Genomic DNA, 12,124 nt, shown 5'->3' with positions numbered 1-12,124 from the left:
CTGGCAGCAATAACTCTCCTTCTTAGAGGGGGAATAGTGTCGTGAGCGATGCAGACATCCTGCCTGCACCTTGACCAGTCACATGCTGCCCCCGTGATAAGCGAGAATCTTGCTGTCTGCTGTCTGTACTGTCTCGCGCTACTATTTGACCAAACCTGGGGGAAAGAGGAAAAAACGGTTTGCTGTGTGGGGGGGCGGCCAAAGCTGAGTGAGGGGATGAGGGGAAAGAGATCAAATGGACCGGAGACGGCCGATGGGATGGATGGATGGGAAGCTTTGCATCGCCCACTTGGCGCTTCGGGGAAATGGTGTCAGGAGGAGCACGGCCGAGATTATGGGGAAGTACAGAGTGCGCCTAGAGCAGCTTGCAGGCAAGGAAGCCGTTGGATCATCGTGATATGGCCTTTCAAAGCCGTTACCTGTTTGTTTAAGAAGAAGGCTGCTTAGGTTACCGGCCCTGGTGGCGTTTACTTGCACAACACACGCTCTCTTTGCCTTTTCCCTTGGGGGCTTCTTTTTTTTTTCTTGTTTTTAAATGTTGTCTCTTGTGAAGTGCGTTTGGTTGGCCAGCAAACCGTGCCGAACCTTCATGTATACGGCCCGAATTGGTTCGGCCGGCCTGGAAGAGAGTTATCTGGTGGCGTCGAGCCCTGCCTTGCTGGCGCCAAACGCAAAATGGGTTATTTTGCTCGGCAGATTGTAAACGGGAGAGAGACCTGGCCTCCCAGGATTGGCAGCTGAAGAATTGGGGGAGAGGACCAAGGCCCTGGAAGTGGTTGGCTGGTTGCTAGTGCGGGGGGTGGTGGCGGTTCGGCTTGGGCTTATTTCTTTTGGCGGTGTTCCAGAAACAAAAGGCCAGAAGGTGCTTGTTGGTGAACGCCTTTTCAAGCCTCCTCCTTCCTGGCTTATCCGGTAACTAGTGCCATTGTCAAGCTTGCGCCTCTCGTTCGGGTGGTGGTGGCTTGTGGCGGCGGCACGGCATTTTTTGCATCGGAGCCGGCCGACACACAACTGGACGTCCATTCTAGGACTCGTCGAGGATCGCTCGCAGACAGGCGGACAAGTTGAACCACCATGCTTGCTTCCGGAGCAAGTGGTCTGGTGATGACGCTATGCAAAGTCATAGCAGTAATAGCGCCCGTGTTAAGGCAGCTCTCCTCTGGTGAGCGGCGGCCGGGGCTGGCTGTCGCACTGAATCTGGGTGGCTGCATGGCGCTGCCAACCTGATAATAACAGAACAGCGCTATACTTCGTCGGTACCCGCACTGGTACCCCGCAGAAGAAAGTCTGGGGGTGTCAGTCGAAAAAAATTTGACAGCACGAGACCGCGCAACAAAGGGAATTGGTGGAGGTGGACGAGGGTCAAATATATGGAAAGGAAGTAATTCTGTGGAATTTTCATTCGACAGGATGATGGGATTTCTGTTTCTCGTCTTGGCGACACCCCGCACGCTCAGGGCGCAACTTGTAGTTGTTCCAGCATTCGTCCGTATTGAAAGGGTACCGCATTAACTTGTAGCGCTTCAAGATAACAGCGTCGGCGCTCTGTTGTCGTGTCCCGGGTCGCTTGAGCAAGCAGCAATCTCGCTGCGCCCGCTGGCCTGTGGCCACTTATTCCTTCTTCTTTAGGGCACAAGCCCGGCGTGGTGGCGGAACCAAAGTTCCAGCAGGCTTCCATTTCGGGGTCAAGTGCTGATCGACTGCGACAGGGCTTGCGGGTGGCGACAGGGGGGCAAGTCTTGAACCGCGTCGAGAAGGAGCTTATCCACTCGGTGGCGTTGGCAACCTTTTTTTGTTCTCTGTGCTGATACTGGCGTTCTGTTGGTGGTTTCTCGGGAGGCGGCGCGCTTCCCCTGAGATTTTGGAGTGGCCAGGACCTATCTGTATACGGTACAGCATTCGCAGCGCGGATTGGCCTTACTGACCAAGAGAAAATCTAAATCTCCAGCTGGTTTCAGAGGCCTGGCGCTCGTCGGTCTGGGGACAGACCCTGCACGCGACCCGCTAGAAAAACGAGTCGAGATCCACAGCTCGGTGTGGTTGTGTCAGTGAAGCTTATCTGGCTGTGATAGACAAGTTACCGGAACAATAAGACGAGAGGATAATGAGATAGGAGTTTTCGGCGTAGCATTTGGATGTGGTAAGGAACGAAATGATAAATTATGCATAGCTGGTCAAAAATTGACCAGATCAACCAACAACGGCAGCTTGGCAACTGGCAGCTGGCAAGGAAACAAATCGCCAGCTCTGGCAGGCCCCAAGTCGGCGTTTGCCTGTCTCCCCGGCTATAATATTGACTTGGAATCAACACGAATGTAATAGAGCACTTCATTATTAACCCACAACCGTTATACCCTACGAATAGACCACCCAGCAATTGAACCCATGGAGAAGCAAGCCCACGCGACACAACGGACGCAAAGGGATGAACCGTGGACAAGCCAGAAAATTCGTGAGCCGCTGTTTGGCGCATCGATAAAATCTAACAGGGCCGGAAGCTGAGAACATTCTACCAGTAGGGATACGCGATACGCGATTAGCCCATGCGAAACACCCTAGACATGGGTAAGCATCCCATCAATCAGCGTCGATGGAGGGACCGGGCTGGGATGAAGCGCCGCCCGCGGGGTGTGGAACGAGCCAAACCATACAGGCCTGCATCTCGAATCACTACAAAGCAGTGGCGCATCCAATCCCCGAACACCAACGCGCTAAAGCGACGGATACCCCAAGTCTTTTGATAGCTGGTCGTCTGTTAACGGAATAAGCTTCACGCGGCAAGAGAACCAAGAACGAAGACAACATTGCGCGGAGACTTCGCCCTCACCATGGCCGATCAGAAGCCATCCGCGAGCAAGGCAGAAATTTGCGTGTAAAGTGCCAAAGTACACCAACCGCGTGGTGATGTAGCCGATGATCCGACGAGTATCTACTACATACGACAAGGGATGCGGGCTGACATCAGGGTGGCACAACTGATACAATCGCCAACCACCAAGTGATGATAGGTGTGCGATTGCAGCGCAAGGGTGCACTCGGCAGCACCATTTCAAGAACTTCCCCACACCGTCTTGGATGATTGCAGCGGTGCAGAAGCATATCCAGAGCGAGGCGGCCCTAGTGTGGCCCATTCTCTGCAAAAGGTCCTCTTCTTGGAGTCTTGGACATGGCTTTGCGCTCGACTAGTGGTGGGTTAGTGCATCCATCTCGTGGTTCCTGCTCCGCGCCCACTTCGAACTGAGTACTGCCATTCTGTCTGGGCTCACCCCAAACCCATTGCCCGGCGACCCCGGTGGATACAAAAACTCGTGGGTGCCGTCGAGCAGAAACCTTTCTTGCTGTTCCTCAGGTCTTCTCCTCCGTCCAGTCTTCCCCATTCCCTTTTGCCTCTTGGCTTTGGACAGCTTTGGTGGCCCCTCTGCCCTGTTCGCTGTCAACCAGCTATCTCACTTGTGAGCCCTTTGCGACGATTGCCTTTCCGTTTGCGACTGGCAGCTTTCAAGTACCCTCTACTTTGCGCCAGTCCAGAGACAGTGTGCACTACAGCGATCAGGAAGGGCAAAAGAAAACCAGGGCTAGAAATATTTTTATCTTCTCACGTCTTCAACGACGCCCAAGATCCAGTCATCATGGCCGACACCCATCCCAATGCCGAGAAGGCGACGCACGAGACCACTCCTGGTATGCGCCGCAACTCTGACCCAGCCCTCGAGCCCGAACATCAGCACACCCACGGTCACCTTCACCACGCGCCTGGCGTCGCACCCGCAAACGACGTCATATACACAAGGGAAACCGATCTCCCATTGCACAAGCACACGGACGGTGCCGGCAATGGTACGCCTCCAGAATACAGCGATACGGAAAAGCCAGCGCCCGGTATCTTGGCGCAACCGCATGATGTCGAAGGACAATCCGAGTACAGGTCCTCATTCCGTACCTTTTACGACGGCCCTGGTCGCATCATCGTCCATGTCTTCTTCCTGCTTCTCTTCACTGGTTGGTGGATTGCATCGCTGATTCTGCACCGTAACGACAAGAATTGGATCATTCCTTTTCTTGTCTGGCTCTGCGTCACTCTGCGCATTGTCTTCTGGCACGTTCCCAGTCGCTACGTCAGCAACGCCATTCGTGGTGGCTGGAAGCACAGCGCTGTCGTGGTTTACAACAGGATCCCCGCGAAGCTGCGCACGCCTGCTGGTGCCTTTGTCACCGTTTCTGCCATGCTTGTGGGTTCTTTTGTCACCGAGGAAAGCGTCAACAACACTCGCGCCAACCGTGCCATCAGTCTGCTCGGAATGGCCATTATCCTTTTCTGCTTTTGGCTCACCAGCAACAACCGACGCAAGGTCAACTGGCGCACTGTCATTGGAGGCATGCTTGCCCAGTACATTATCGGACTGTTCGTTCTTCGCACTGGCGCTGGTTACTCTATTTTCCGTTTTATCGCGGACCGCGCTGGTGATTTGCTTGGATTCGCCAAAGATGGTGTCGCATTCTTGACCGACCCCGCGACCGCTGCCAAGCCATGGTTCTTCATTGGTGTGATTCCCGCCATCATCTTCTTCATTTCTCTGGTCCAAGTCCTCTACTATATTGGATTTCTACAGTGGTTCATCAAGAAGTTTGCCACTTTTGTGTTCTGGGCCCTTGGTGTATCCGGCGCCGAAGCAGTTGTCGCTGCTGCCACCCCGTTCATTGGCCAGGGCGAGTCTGCTATGCTGGTCCGGCCATTCGTGCCGCACATGACTAATGCAGAGATTCATCAAATTCTCACCTGTGGCTTTGCTACGATTTCCGGCTCGGTTCTCGTTGGCTACATTGGTCTTGGTCTGAACAAGGAAGCTCTGGTTTCCTCGTGCATCATGTCCATCCCGGCTTCGCTCGCCATTTCTAAGCTGCGCTACCCGGAGACGGAAGAAACTCTTACTGCCGGCCGCGTCGTGATCCCTGACGATGATGAGCACAAGGCCGAAAACTTTTTGCATGCCTTTGCTAACGGCGCCTGGCTCGGTATCAAGATCGGTGGAACCATTGTTGCGTCGCTTCTCTGCATCATCGCTGTTGTTGGCCTCATCAACGGTCTTCTTACCTGGTGGGGTCATTACCTGAACATCAACGACCCCAAGTTGACGCTCCAAACGATTCTTGGCTACATTCTTTTCCCTGTCGCCTTTTTGCTTGGTGTGCCCCAGAACAAGTACGAACTTCTCAGTGTTTCTCGTCTTATCGCGGAGAAGATCATCACCGTAAGTTATAATGCCAGCACCGTGAAGACTGTGGTGTTAGAGTACGTGAATAACCCTTGCTACTTTAGAACGAGTACAATGCCTTCAACGCTCTCGTCAACGATGCGCAGTACGCTGCTCTTACCCCGCGCTCTCAACTGATTGCAACGTATGCCCTTTGCGGGTTCGGCAACATTGGCTCGCTCGGTATTCAGATTGGTATTCTGTCACAGCTGGCTCCTGCGCGCGCCGGCGACGTTTCGCGTCTTGCGTTTTCCGCCCTGGTTTCTGGTGTCTTTTCGACCCTTACTTCGGCGGCAGTTGCTGGGCTTGTCGTCACCAACCAAGCTACACTGGTCAGCGTCAAGCCGAGTTAAGGTATGACGGGATACACGCATGGACGTGATGCCGAGTGGCACAGTGCAAAAAAGAAACAACAAGTAAAACAGCGATTCTGGAATCGTTTTAACGTAGGGTTTATGCCGTATGACACATCCACCCCAAGATGGGCAATTACCTAGTCTGCATACAGATAATGCAACATGAATAATGCTGCAAAATAGAGTTATGTTTGGCCATGTGAACAATAAGTGAAGAAAAAGGCGAAAGATCAATGGCTGAAACAATCTGTTCGGAGCAATGAAATGCATCGATTGCCTCGTATTGAATCGACGCCATGACGCTGTGTAACCAAACCCCCACAATACCCCGCGGTTCCCGCCTACCGGAGCCGGCGCCGGAGTCTAGTCATAAAAGCATAAGTCCTGCCGCTCTCGGCAATCTCAAAATCTACACCATACACATCCATCCATCTAAAATTCATCCATCTACAACACGGCTGGATCAGCAAGACGTCCTACCGACCATGGGAACCGTGTCGCACAGAAAATACATAAAATGGCACCCGGATGAGGCCTCTGAGCCGACGTCCACGGTGGTGCTCACGTCACCGGAGAATCGCTTCGTCGATCTGCGCATCCTTCTGCCGCCTGGCGGCTCGGATAAATTAAGCCAAGACCCAAGTTCGTTCCTGTCCTCGTCCTGGATTCCCCAAAACCCCCCTCAGCGCGCACCCGCTACCGCTGTCGTCGTTTTTCTTTTCCCTTCCCTACTCCTGCCCCCCCCATCCTCCTCTTCCCCCCGTTTTCCTTACCTTTCCCCTGCCCTCCTCCTTGTCTCCTGGCTAACATTCAGCGAACCCACCACAGCCGGTCAGCTGCCCCTCGACCGGCTCGACTGGGCCATCGCCGGCACCACCTCCTCCGAGGCGGCCACGGCGCCGACCGGGGAGGCCATCCGGCGCGCCACCTTCCGGCACTGGGTGAGCTCGCGCCACGCGGACCCGCGCGGCGTGTCCGACGTGGGCGACATGTACCCGCAGCACGGCTCCAGCACGACGCTGGAGCGCGGCGTCATGGTGAACCCGGCGACGGGCCTGCCCACGCCGTACGACGAGCTGTGGACGGACCTGCTGGCGCCGACGAGTGACCCCATCGCGGTGCTGCGCGTGGATCAGGATGGCGGGGGCCCGCGGGGCATGGTGATTTGGATCGGGACGCTGTGTCAGGCGCTGGTGCGTGACGGGGAGAGCATCTCGCTGGAGCGCTGGGAGAAGAGCGAGGCGAGCGTGGGCGATGACGATGATGATGAGGCGGTGGTGGATGAGGGGGCGTGGACGAGGACGGTGAGGATGGGGGACAGGGAGCTCCCGTGCGAGGAAATCCTGACGGGCAAGGTGATGCTGGAAAAGGATGGCGTCGTCGCGTGCCAGGGAGACATGTGGGAGGTGGTCGAGCTGCACCGGTGAGGAGGGGGGGGAGACGAATGTATTCTACCACACGGGCTTCGTCTCGCCCGTTGTTTAGCTCGGCGCTCAGGTACTCAAAAATTGCAACTGTTTAGTATTGATATCCGTACATGTTGTAGACAGTGTTTACCATGATTCCGTCCATCCCACCTCATCTACTCCGGCTTCTTGTCCAGCGCCAGCCCCGTGGAGAAGATGCTCTTTCGATCCTCCTCCGTCAACGGAATTTCGAACCACCTCTCCAGCGCCGCGATCCTCTCCGCCTCCGTCGTCACCGTCTCCAGGACCTCCCTCTCCGTGCTTCCCTCCTTCCTACGCCGCACCTCCCCGCGGAAAAACGTCAGGACGCCCGCCAAGCGCACCTCGTCCTCGCCGTCCGGCTCGAGCAGCGCGCGCGCGGCCAGCACGTGCGGCATGAAGAAGCTGTTCGGGCTGGTGCTGGTGTAGTAGTTGACCATGTTGTAGTCGGCGAGGAAGCACTCGAGCTCGGCGAAGCAGTACTGCTCGACCCACGGCGCGTCGTCGGCGTCGGAGTCGCGCGTCGAGTACACCCACAGCCGCTGGCTCGGGTCCGTGTGCTGGTCGATGGCGCGGTGCTCGAGGAGGCCCCGGCGCGGGGCCAGCACGGTGAACTCGGTGCCGGAGATGAGCGGGATGGGCTGCATGGCGGCGTCGGCGCCGTAGCCGACGTCGACGACGTAGCGGGCGCCGTCGACGGTGACGATGAGGCACATGTGAGACCTTGCGGGGCGTTAGCAGGCTCACTTGCCATCATATGGGGGGGGGGACTCACCAGCCGGTGTAGGTTGGCTGGCCGGCGCGGACGCGGCCGCCGACGGTGAGGACCTGGTAGCCGAGGCCGCGCAGGACGGCGGCGAAGAGCGCGTTGAGCTCCACGCAGTAGCCGCCCTTGCTGCGCGCGACGATCTTGTCGAACAAGTCGTCGAGGGCGAGGGATAGCCGGTGCGTCGGGTTGTAGTGGATGCCGACGTTCTCAAAGGGCACGCGGGCGACGTGTCGGAGTACCAGCTGCTGTAGGCGCCGCAGAGGGTCGGCGTGGTGCCGGGACCGGGGGTAGCCGACGTGCTCGAGGGTCCGGTCGAGCTGCTCTTGCGTGAGGGACATTTTTGCTGTTGCTTGGGGTTGGAGGGGGCAGGTGATGAGAGGAGGAGGCTCCGCTGATACTGGGCTATATATATGGTTCCATGTAGCGAAAATGTGCCCAAATTCACTTGTATAGGATGGATGGGATGCGGATGATGCACCGCGTCGGTTGGTGCACGCAGAAGCCAGGCTCGGCTCCGTCGCACCCCGGGAGGGCCAAGACGACTCGGAAGGTCTTAGCGCATCATGCAATTGTATGATTGTGGATTGATGCAGCATACATACCTACATGGCGGGGAAATGGATTGGTCACGATCCAAAGCCCGATTACCAATCCGCACAAGCGCATTTGCTTCTCTTTGAAGCCTCACCACCACGTGGCTCCCGCTTAGGATCGAAGCCGGGTTGTGCACGGCCGCTGGGGTCCGTCCCGGCGCTCGGCGGTTTCGCGGCGCCGGTTGTCGTCGGCGTTCCGATCCAAGCGCGAGCCACCCGCCGAGCAGGCCGGCCACGTATCTTGTTGGTAGGGCAAAGTATCTCAAAGCAAATCTAATATAATTATCCTGTCTAGGTTGCTCGTTGGTTGATGTAAGGAGCGGCCGATTTAGAAGCCTTGCCCAGCCGACCAGGCCTTTATCAATACCAGAAATATCATTACCCGACGTGCCGGCCCTCATTCAAGCCTCAGCTTCATCAGGTTCATGGTGATGCTCTCCTTCTCAAACCCCAGCCGCCGCGCAATCCTCTCGCCGTAGGCCAGCGGGATCGTCGCCGGCGCCTTCCACTTCTTACCCGGGTACTTCGCCAGGACCGCCCGCAGCAGCGCCGTGGCCTCGCCTCGCCCCCGCGCCTCCGGCTCCACCGCCAGGCCCAGCAGGCTGATCGCGTCCCTGCTCTCGTCCTCCGGGTCCGAGATGGCGCAGTACGCGCTGCCACCCACCAGCCGGAAGCCGCGACAGCTCTGCGGCCGCGTGGCTAGCAGGAACTGGTGCCACAGCTGCCATGGGAGGTCCGCCTCCGCGCCGTGCCTCCTCAGCCGCTCCAGCACCTCCTCCGGCTTGCACTCCTCTAGCCGCACCTCCGCCCGCTGCTGCTCCTCCTCCGGCTGCTCCGCGCCCCGCTTCCAGCCGGCCAGCGGCCGCACCACCTCAAACCCGCCGCGCGAGTACAGCTTGACGGCCGGCGCGTTCTCTGTGATGACCTCGAGCCAGACGGTTTCGGTGCCGTCGGCGCGCGCGGCGTCGACGACGGCGGCCAGTAGCCGCGCGTGGCCGGGGAGGTCGTCGCGGTGCGCCATGAGCGCGAAGCCGACGGGCGCGCCGCGCTCATCGGCGGCGACCAGGCTGCGCGAGAGGGAGACGCCGTGGGCGGGGAGGTAGGCGGCGAGCTCGGCGGGCGTCCACACGATCGGGTGGCCAAAGTAGTCGGCAAAGGCCGCGTTGGAGCACTCGGAGAGCTGCTCCATGGTGAAGTCGCTGCCGGGCCGGATGGCCATCTCGTCGGCGTTGCTTGTCATTGTATAAAGAGAACGGGGTAAAAGTCTGAAGAAAGATGAATGTGTAAAGTTTGTTGGCTTTCGGCAAGCCGCGTTCTTAGTAGTAGCCTTCCCGCGGTTCTAGTACCCGGCGCATACGCGGTCCAGCCTAATTCCTAGAAAGCATAGATATGGACCGCGTAAGTCTTCCGTCAGCTGCTTATATATTACCTTGATAATTAGTGAAGAATTGGGATGCTCTTTCTTGGTGGTTGATCATTTTAGGTCCTCTTACATGCCCCCTCTCTCATACGTCACAGGTGACTCACACGGCCAGGCAACCGGACTCGGGTGGGGAAGATTTGTAAATAATCCAAGTCAACAAGAGGATCTAAATATTTGGCTTGCCTAAGCCATCTAGTCTTTGCCCGAATAATAGATGAGCCGCGGCTGTTGCAAGTCAGGCTGTTGGATGCGCCATTGTCTTAGCCAACAGGAACCATACCACTCTTGACAATCTTGGTCCGCCATTGCCCTTCTATAATCTGGTGACCAAGTCTACCCCACTGCTAAAGTCCAGATTGTATCTTTACAATTCTATTGGGGTTTTTTTCTACTTGCACGGGAAAGCTGAGAGATGCCCTATAAGAAGCCTATCGCCCCCATATCTTCTGCCGTCATGACATCGAGCAGAGGGAAGCATTTACATGCCCAGTACTATTCGCCCGACCCGTCGGAGTTGTGCTAACCCGATGTTCCATCGGTTTCAACTCTCCCAAACGGCAAACCTAGTAAACCCCGGTTCACCTGCCTGATGTTTGATCGCCGCCACCCCTCATCCGGACCCGAGCTACGGGGATCATCGGCGCCGCCAACTATACCTCTCTGGATTAATCAACAGCAGGAAAAAAGAATACTTCATGTGAGCGGATACCGGAAAGCGCCGTACTGGTGCATGGCAAACGCAAAGTAAGACAGCTTCTGATTCGATGCTATACGCGGCGGGCAAGCGCTTGGGCCAGACCCGGCGCTGACGCCGAGATTAGGACGACGTCCTGGTTGCTACCGAGCGTTTTGCTTGCCCTTCTTGGCCTTGTATACGCGAAAATTGGGGCGGAAACATTATCTACGTCTACTAGGATGCTGGCCGTTGGTCATGTTGCATTGTATTTGGAGATTGTCGCGGTGCGTTGGGAGCGTGGAAAACGCCGTGAAATCGCCGCGGGCGTTGCTTTGAAAAGTTGGACAGCTTCCTGATATCCATGGCAGATTTTAAATCAATTCTCGAAATGCTCTCTTGGTATTTTTCAAGACTCGCCTACTCGCTCACCATGTATACCATAGCTACCCTGGCATGTGCTCTCGGCCTTGCCGTCTCCGTGCAAGCTTCGCCTCTGGTCGGTCGAGAGTCTGGCGATGTCGCCAACGACTGGGACAGACCTGGTTGCGCCGAAGCTCGCCGTCATCTTTGCTCGCGGTACCTTTGACTCTGGGTTCGTGAACGCCCTCCTCTGCCTACCATCATGCGCTGGCTAAACGCACCTCCAGAAACATTGGTCCCTGGGTCGGACAGCCATTCCGGGATGCCCTGTATTCCAGGATCGGCGCCGATCAAGTGTCCTTTCAAGGTGTCAGCCCTCAAATACTATCCCGCCAACCTAGACGGCTACATCGAGGACGGAGGTCCCCGAGAGCTGCGCCGTCAGTCTCGGAAAAGCGGTCGAGCGGTACTCTGCCCGCTGTCCCTCGGCCAAGATTGTAGTGTCCGGATGGAGGTAACAAGACTCCCTCTCTCTTTCTCTCAGTCCAACATTTACTGACAAATGACTTCCTTTTCTCCCCAGCCAAGGAGCGCTCTGCGCCCACAAGAACCTCGACGCGCTCGTCAACGAGCACGCGCGCGGCCAGCTCATCGCCCTCGTCACCTTTGGCGACCCCGTCTCCGTCTGGTCCGACACCCTCCGCTTCCCCCGCGCTGCCGGCCAACGCGGAGCCGCTCTCGTATTGCGAGAACGACGGCGCGCCGGATCCGCTCTGCGCCTACCCGCTGCAGGACTGGCCGCGCAGCCCCAGGGCCTTTGTCGACAAGCTGGAGGCGGTCTGGCGCGAGTACAGCGATGCCGACCTTGATGGTGCCCAAAAGGCTGCGATGGGCGATTTGGTGGTGCAGCTGACGGGCCAGGCGAAGAGCAGGATTTGGAAGCTAGGCAAAGATATCCTGGCGGGCCATATCTGTCGCTGGATGCTCATGCCGCAGCACTTTGTGTGCGGGCTTGGGCAGCATGCCATGACGGCGCGGGCTACGGAGGACGTTGCTCGAATTTTTCAACAGTCAAAGTAAAATCAACGTCTCAAGCTCTCAAGGTACATATCTTCAGTAACATAAAATGCTTTCATTATTCTTTTTTCTTTTTGTCAATAATTTCCGTCGTTGCATGTACCCATGGCAACTGCATCATTCATTGTCCTTCTTACACGCCAGTGCCTGCATTCGCTTTTCACAGACCATGC

General features: G+C 56.9%; 5 protein-coding genes across 5 annotated transcripts; 3 read left to right on the top strand and 2 right to left on the bottom strand.

Moving 5' to 3' along the window:
- Positions 1-3,629: 3,629 nt before the first annotated feature.
- Positions 3,630-5,605, top strand: ISF_04970 (sodium/nucleoside cotransporter; the record flags this gene model as incomplete). The annotated part of the gene is made up of 2 exons (XM_018848575.1): positions 3,630-5,249; positions 5,318-5,605. The coding sequence occupies 2 exons, from the start codon at positions 3,630-3,632 to the stop codon at positions 5,603-5,605; spliced, it is 1,908 nt and encodes a 635-aa protein (XP_018704301.1).
- A 488-nt stretch (positions 5,606-6,093) lies between these two features.
- ISF_04969 (sodium/nucleoside cotransporter) lies at positions 6,094-7,035 on the top strand (the record flags this gene model as incomplete). Its single annotated transcript, XM_018848574.1, has 1 exon — positions 6,094-7,035. One exon carries the CDS (start codon positions 6,094-6,096, stop codon positions 7,033-7,035), a length of 942 nt encoding a protein of 313 aa, XP_018704300.1.
- A 155-nt stretch (positions 7,036-7,190) lies between these two features.
- Positions 7,191-8,160, bottom strand: ISF_04968 (N-acetyltransferase; the record flags this gene model as incomplete). The annotated part of the gene is made up of 2 exons (XM_018848573.1): positions 7,191-7,776; positions 7,829-8,160. 2 exons carry the CDS (start codon positions 8,158-8,160, stop codon positions 7,191-7,193), a joined length of 918 nt encoding a protein of 305 aa, XP_018704299.1.
- A 652-nt stretch (positions 8,161-8,812) lies between these two features.
- On the bottom strand, positions 8,813-9,655 carry ISF_04967 (acetyltransferase, gnat family; the record flags this gene model as incomplete). Its single annotated transcript, XM_018848572.1, has 1 exon — positions 8,813-9,655. The coding sequence occupies one exon, from the start codon at positions 9,653-9,655 to the stop codon at positions 8,813-8,815; it is 843 nt and encodes a 280-aa protein (XP_018704298.1).
- A 1,289-nt stretch (positions 9,656-10,944) lies between these two features.
- ISF_04966 (hypothetical protein) lies at positions 10,945-11,954 on the top strand (the record flags this gene model as incomplete). The annotated part of the gene is made up of 3 exons (XM_018848571.1): positions 10,945-11,090; positions 11,458-11,614; positions 11,667-11,954. 3 exons carry the CDS (start codon positions 10,945-10,947, stop codon positions 11,952-11,954), a joined length of 591 nt encoding a protein of 196 aa, XP_018704297.1.
- Between the last annotated feature and the right edge of the window lie 170 nt (positions 11,955-12,124).

The sequence above is a fragment of the Cordyceps fumosorosea genome, assembly GCF_001636725.1.
Source record: "Cordyceps fumosorosea ARSEF 2679 chromosome Unknown scaffold_11, whole genome shotgun sequence".
Classification (NCBI taxonomy): Eukaryota; Fungi; Ascomycota; class Sordariomycetes; order Hypocreales; family Cordycipitaceae; genus Cordyceps; species Cordyceps fumosorosea.
Note: the sequence above shows the minus strand (reverse complement) of the source record. Positions and strands in the feature narration are given on the sequence as shown.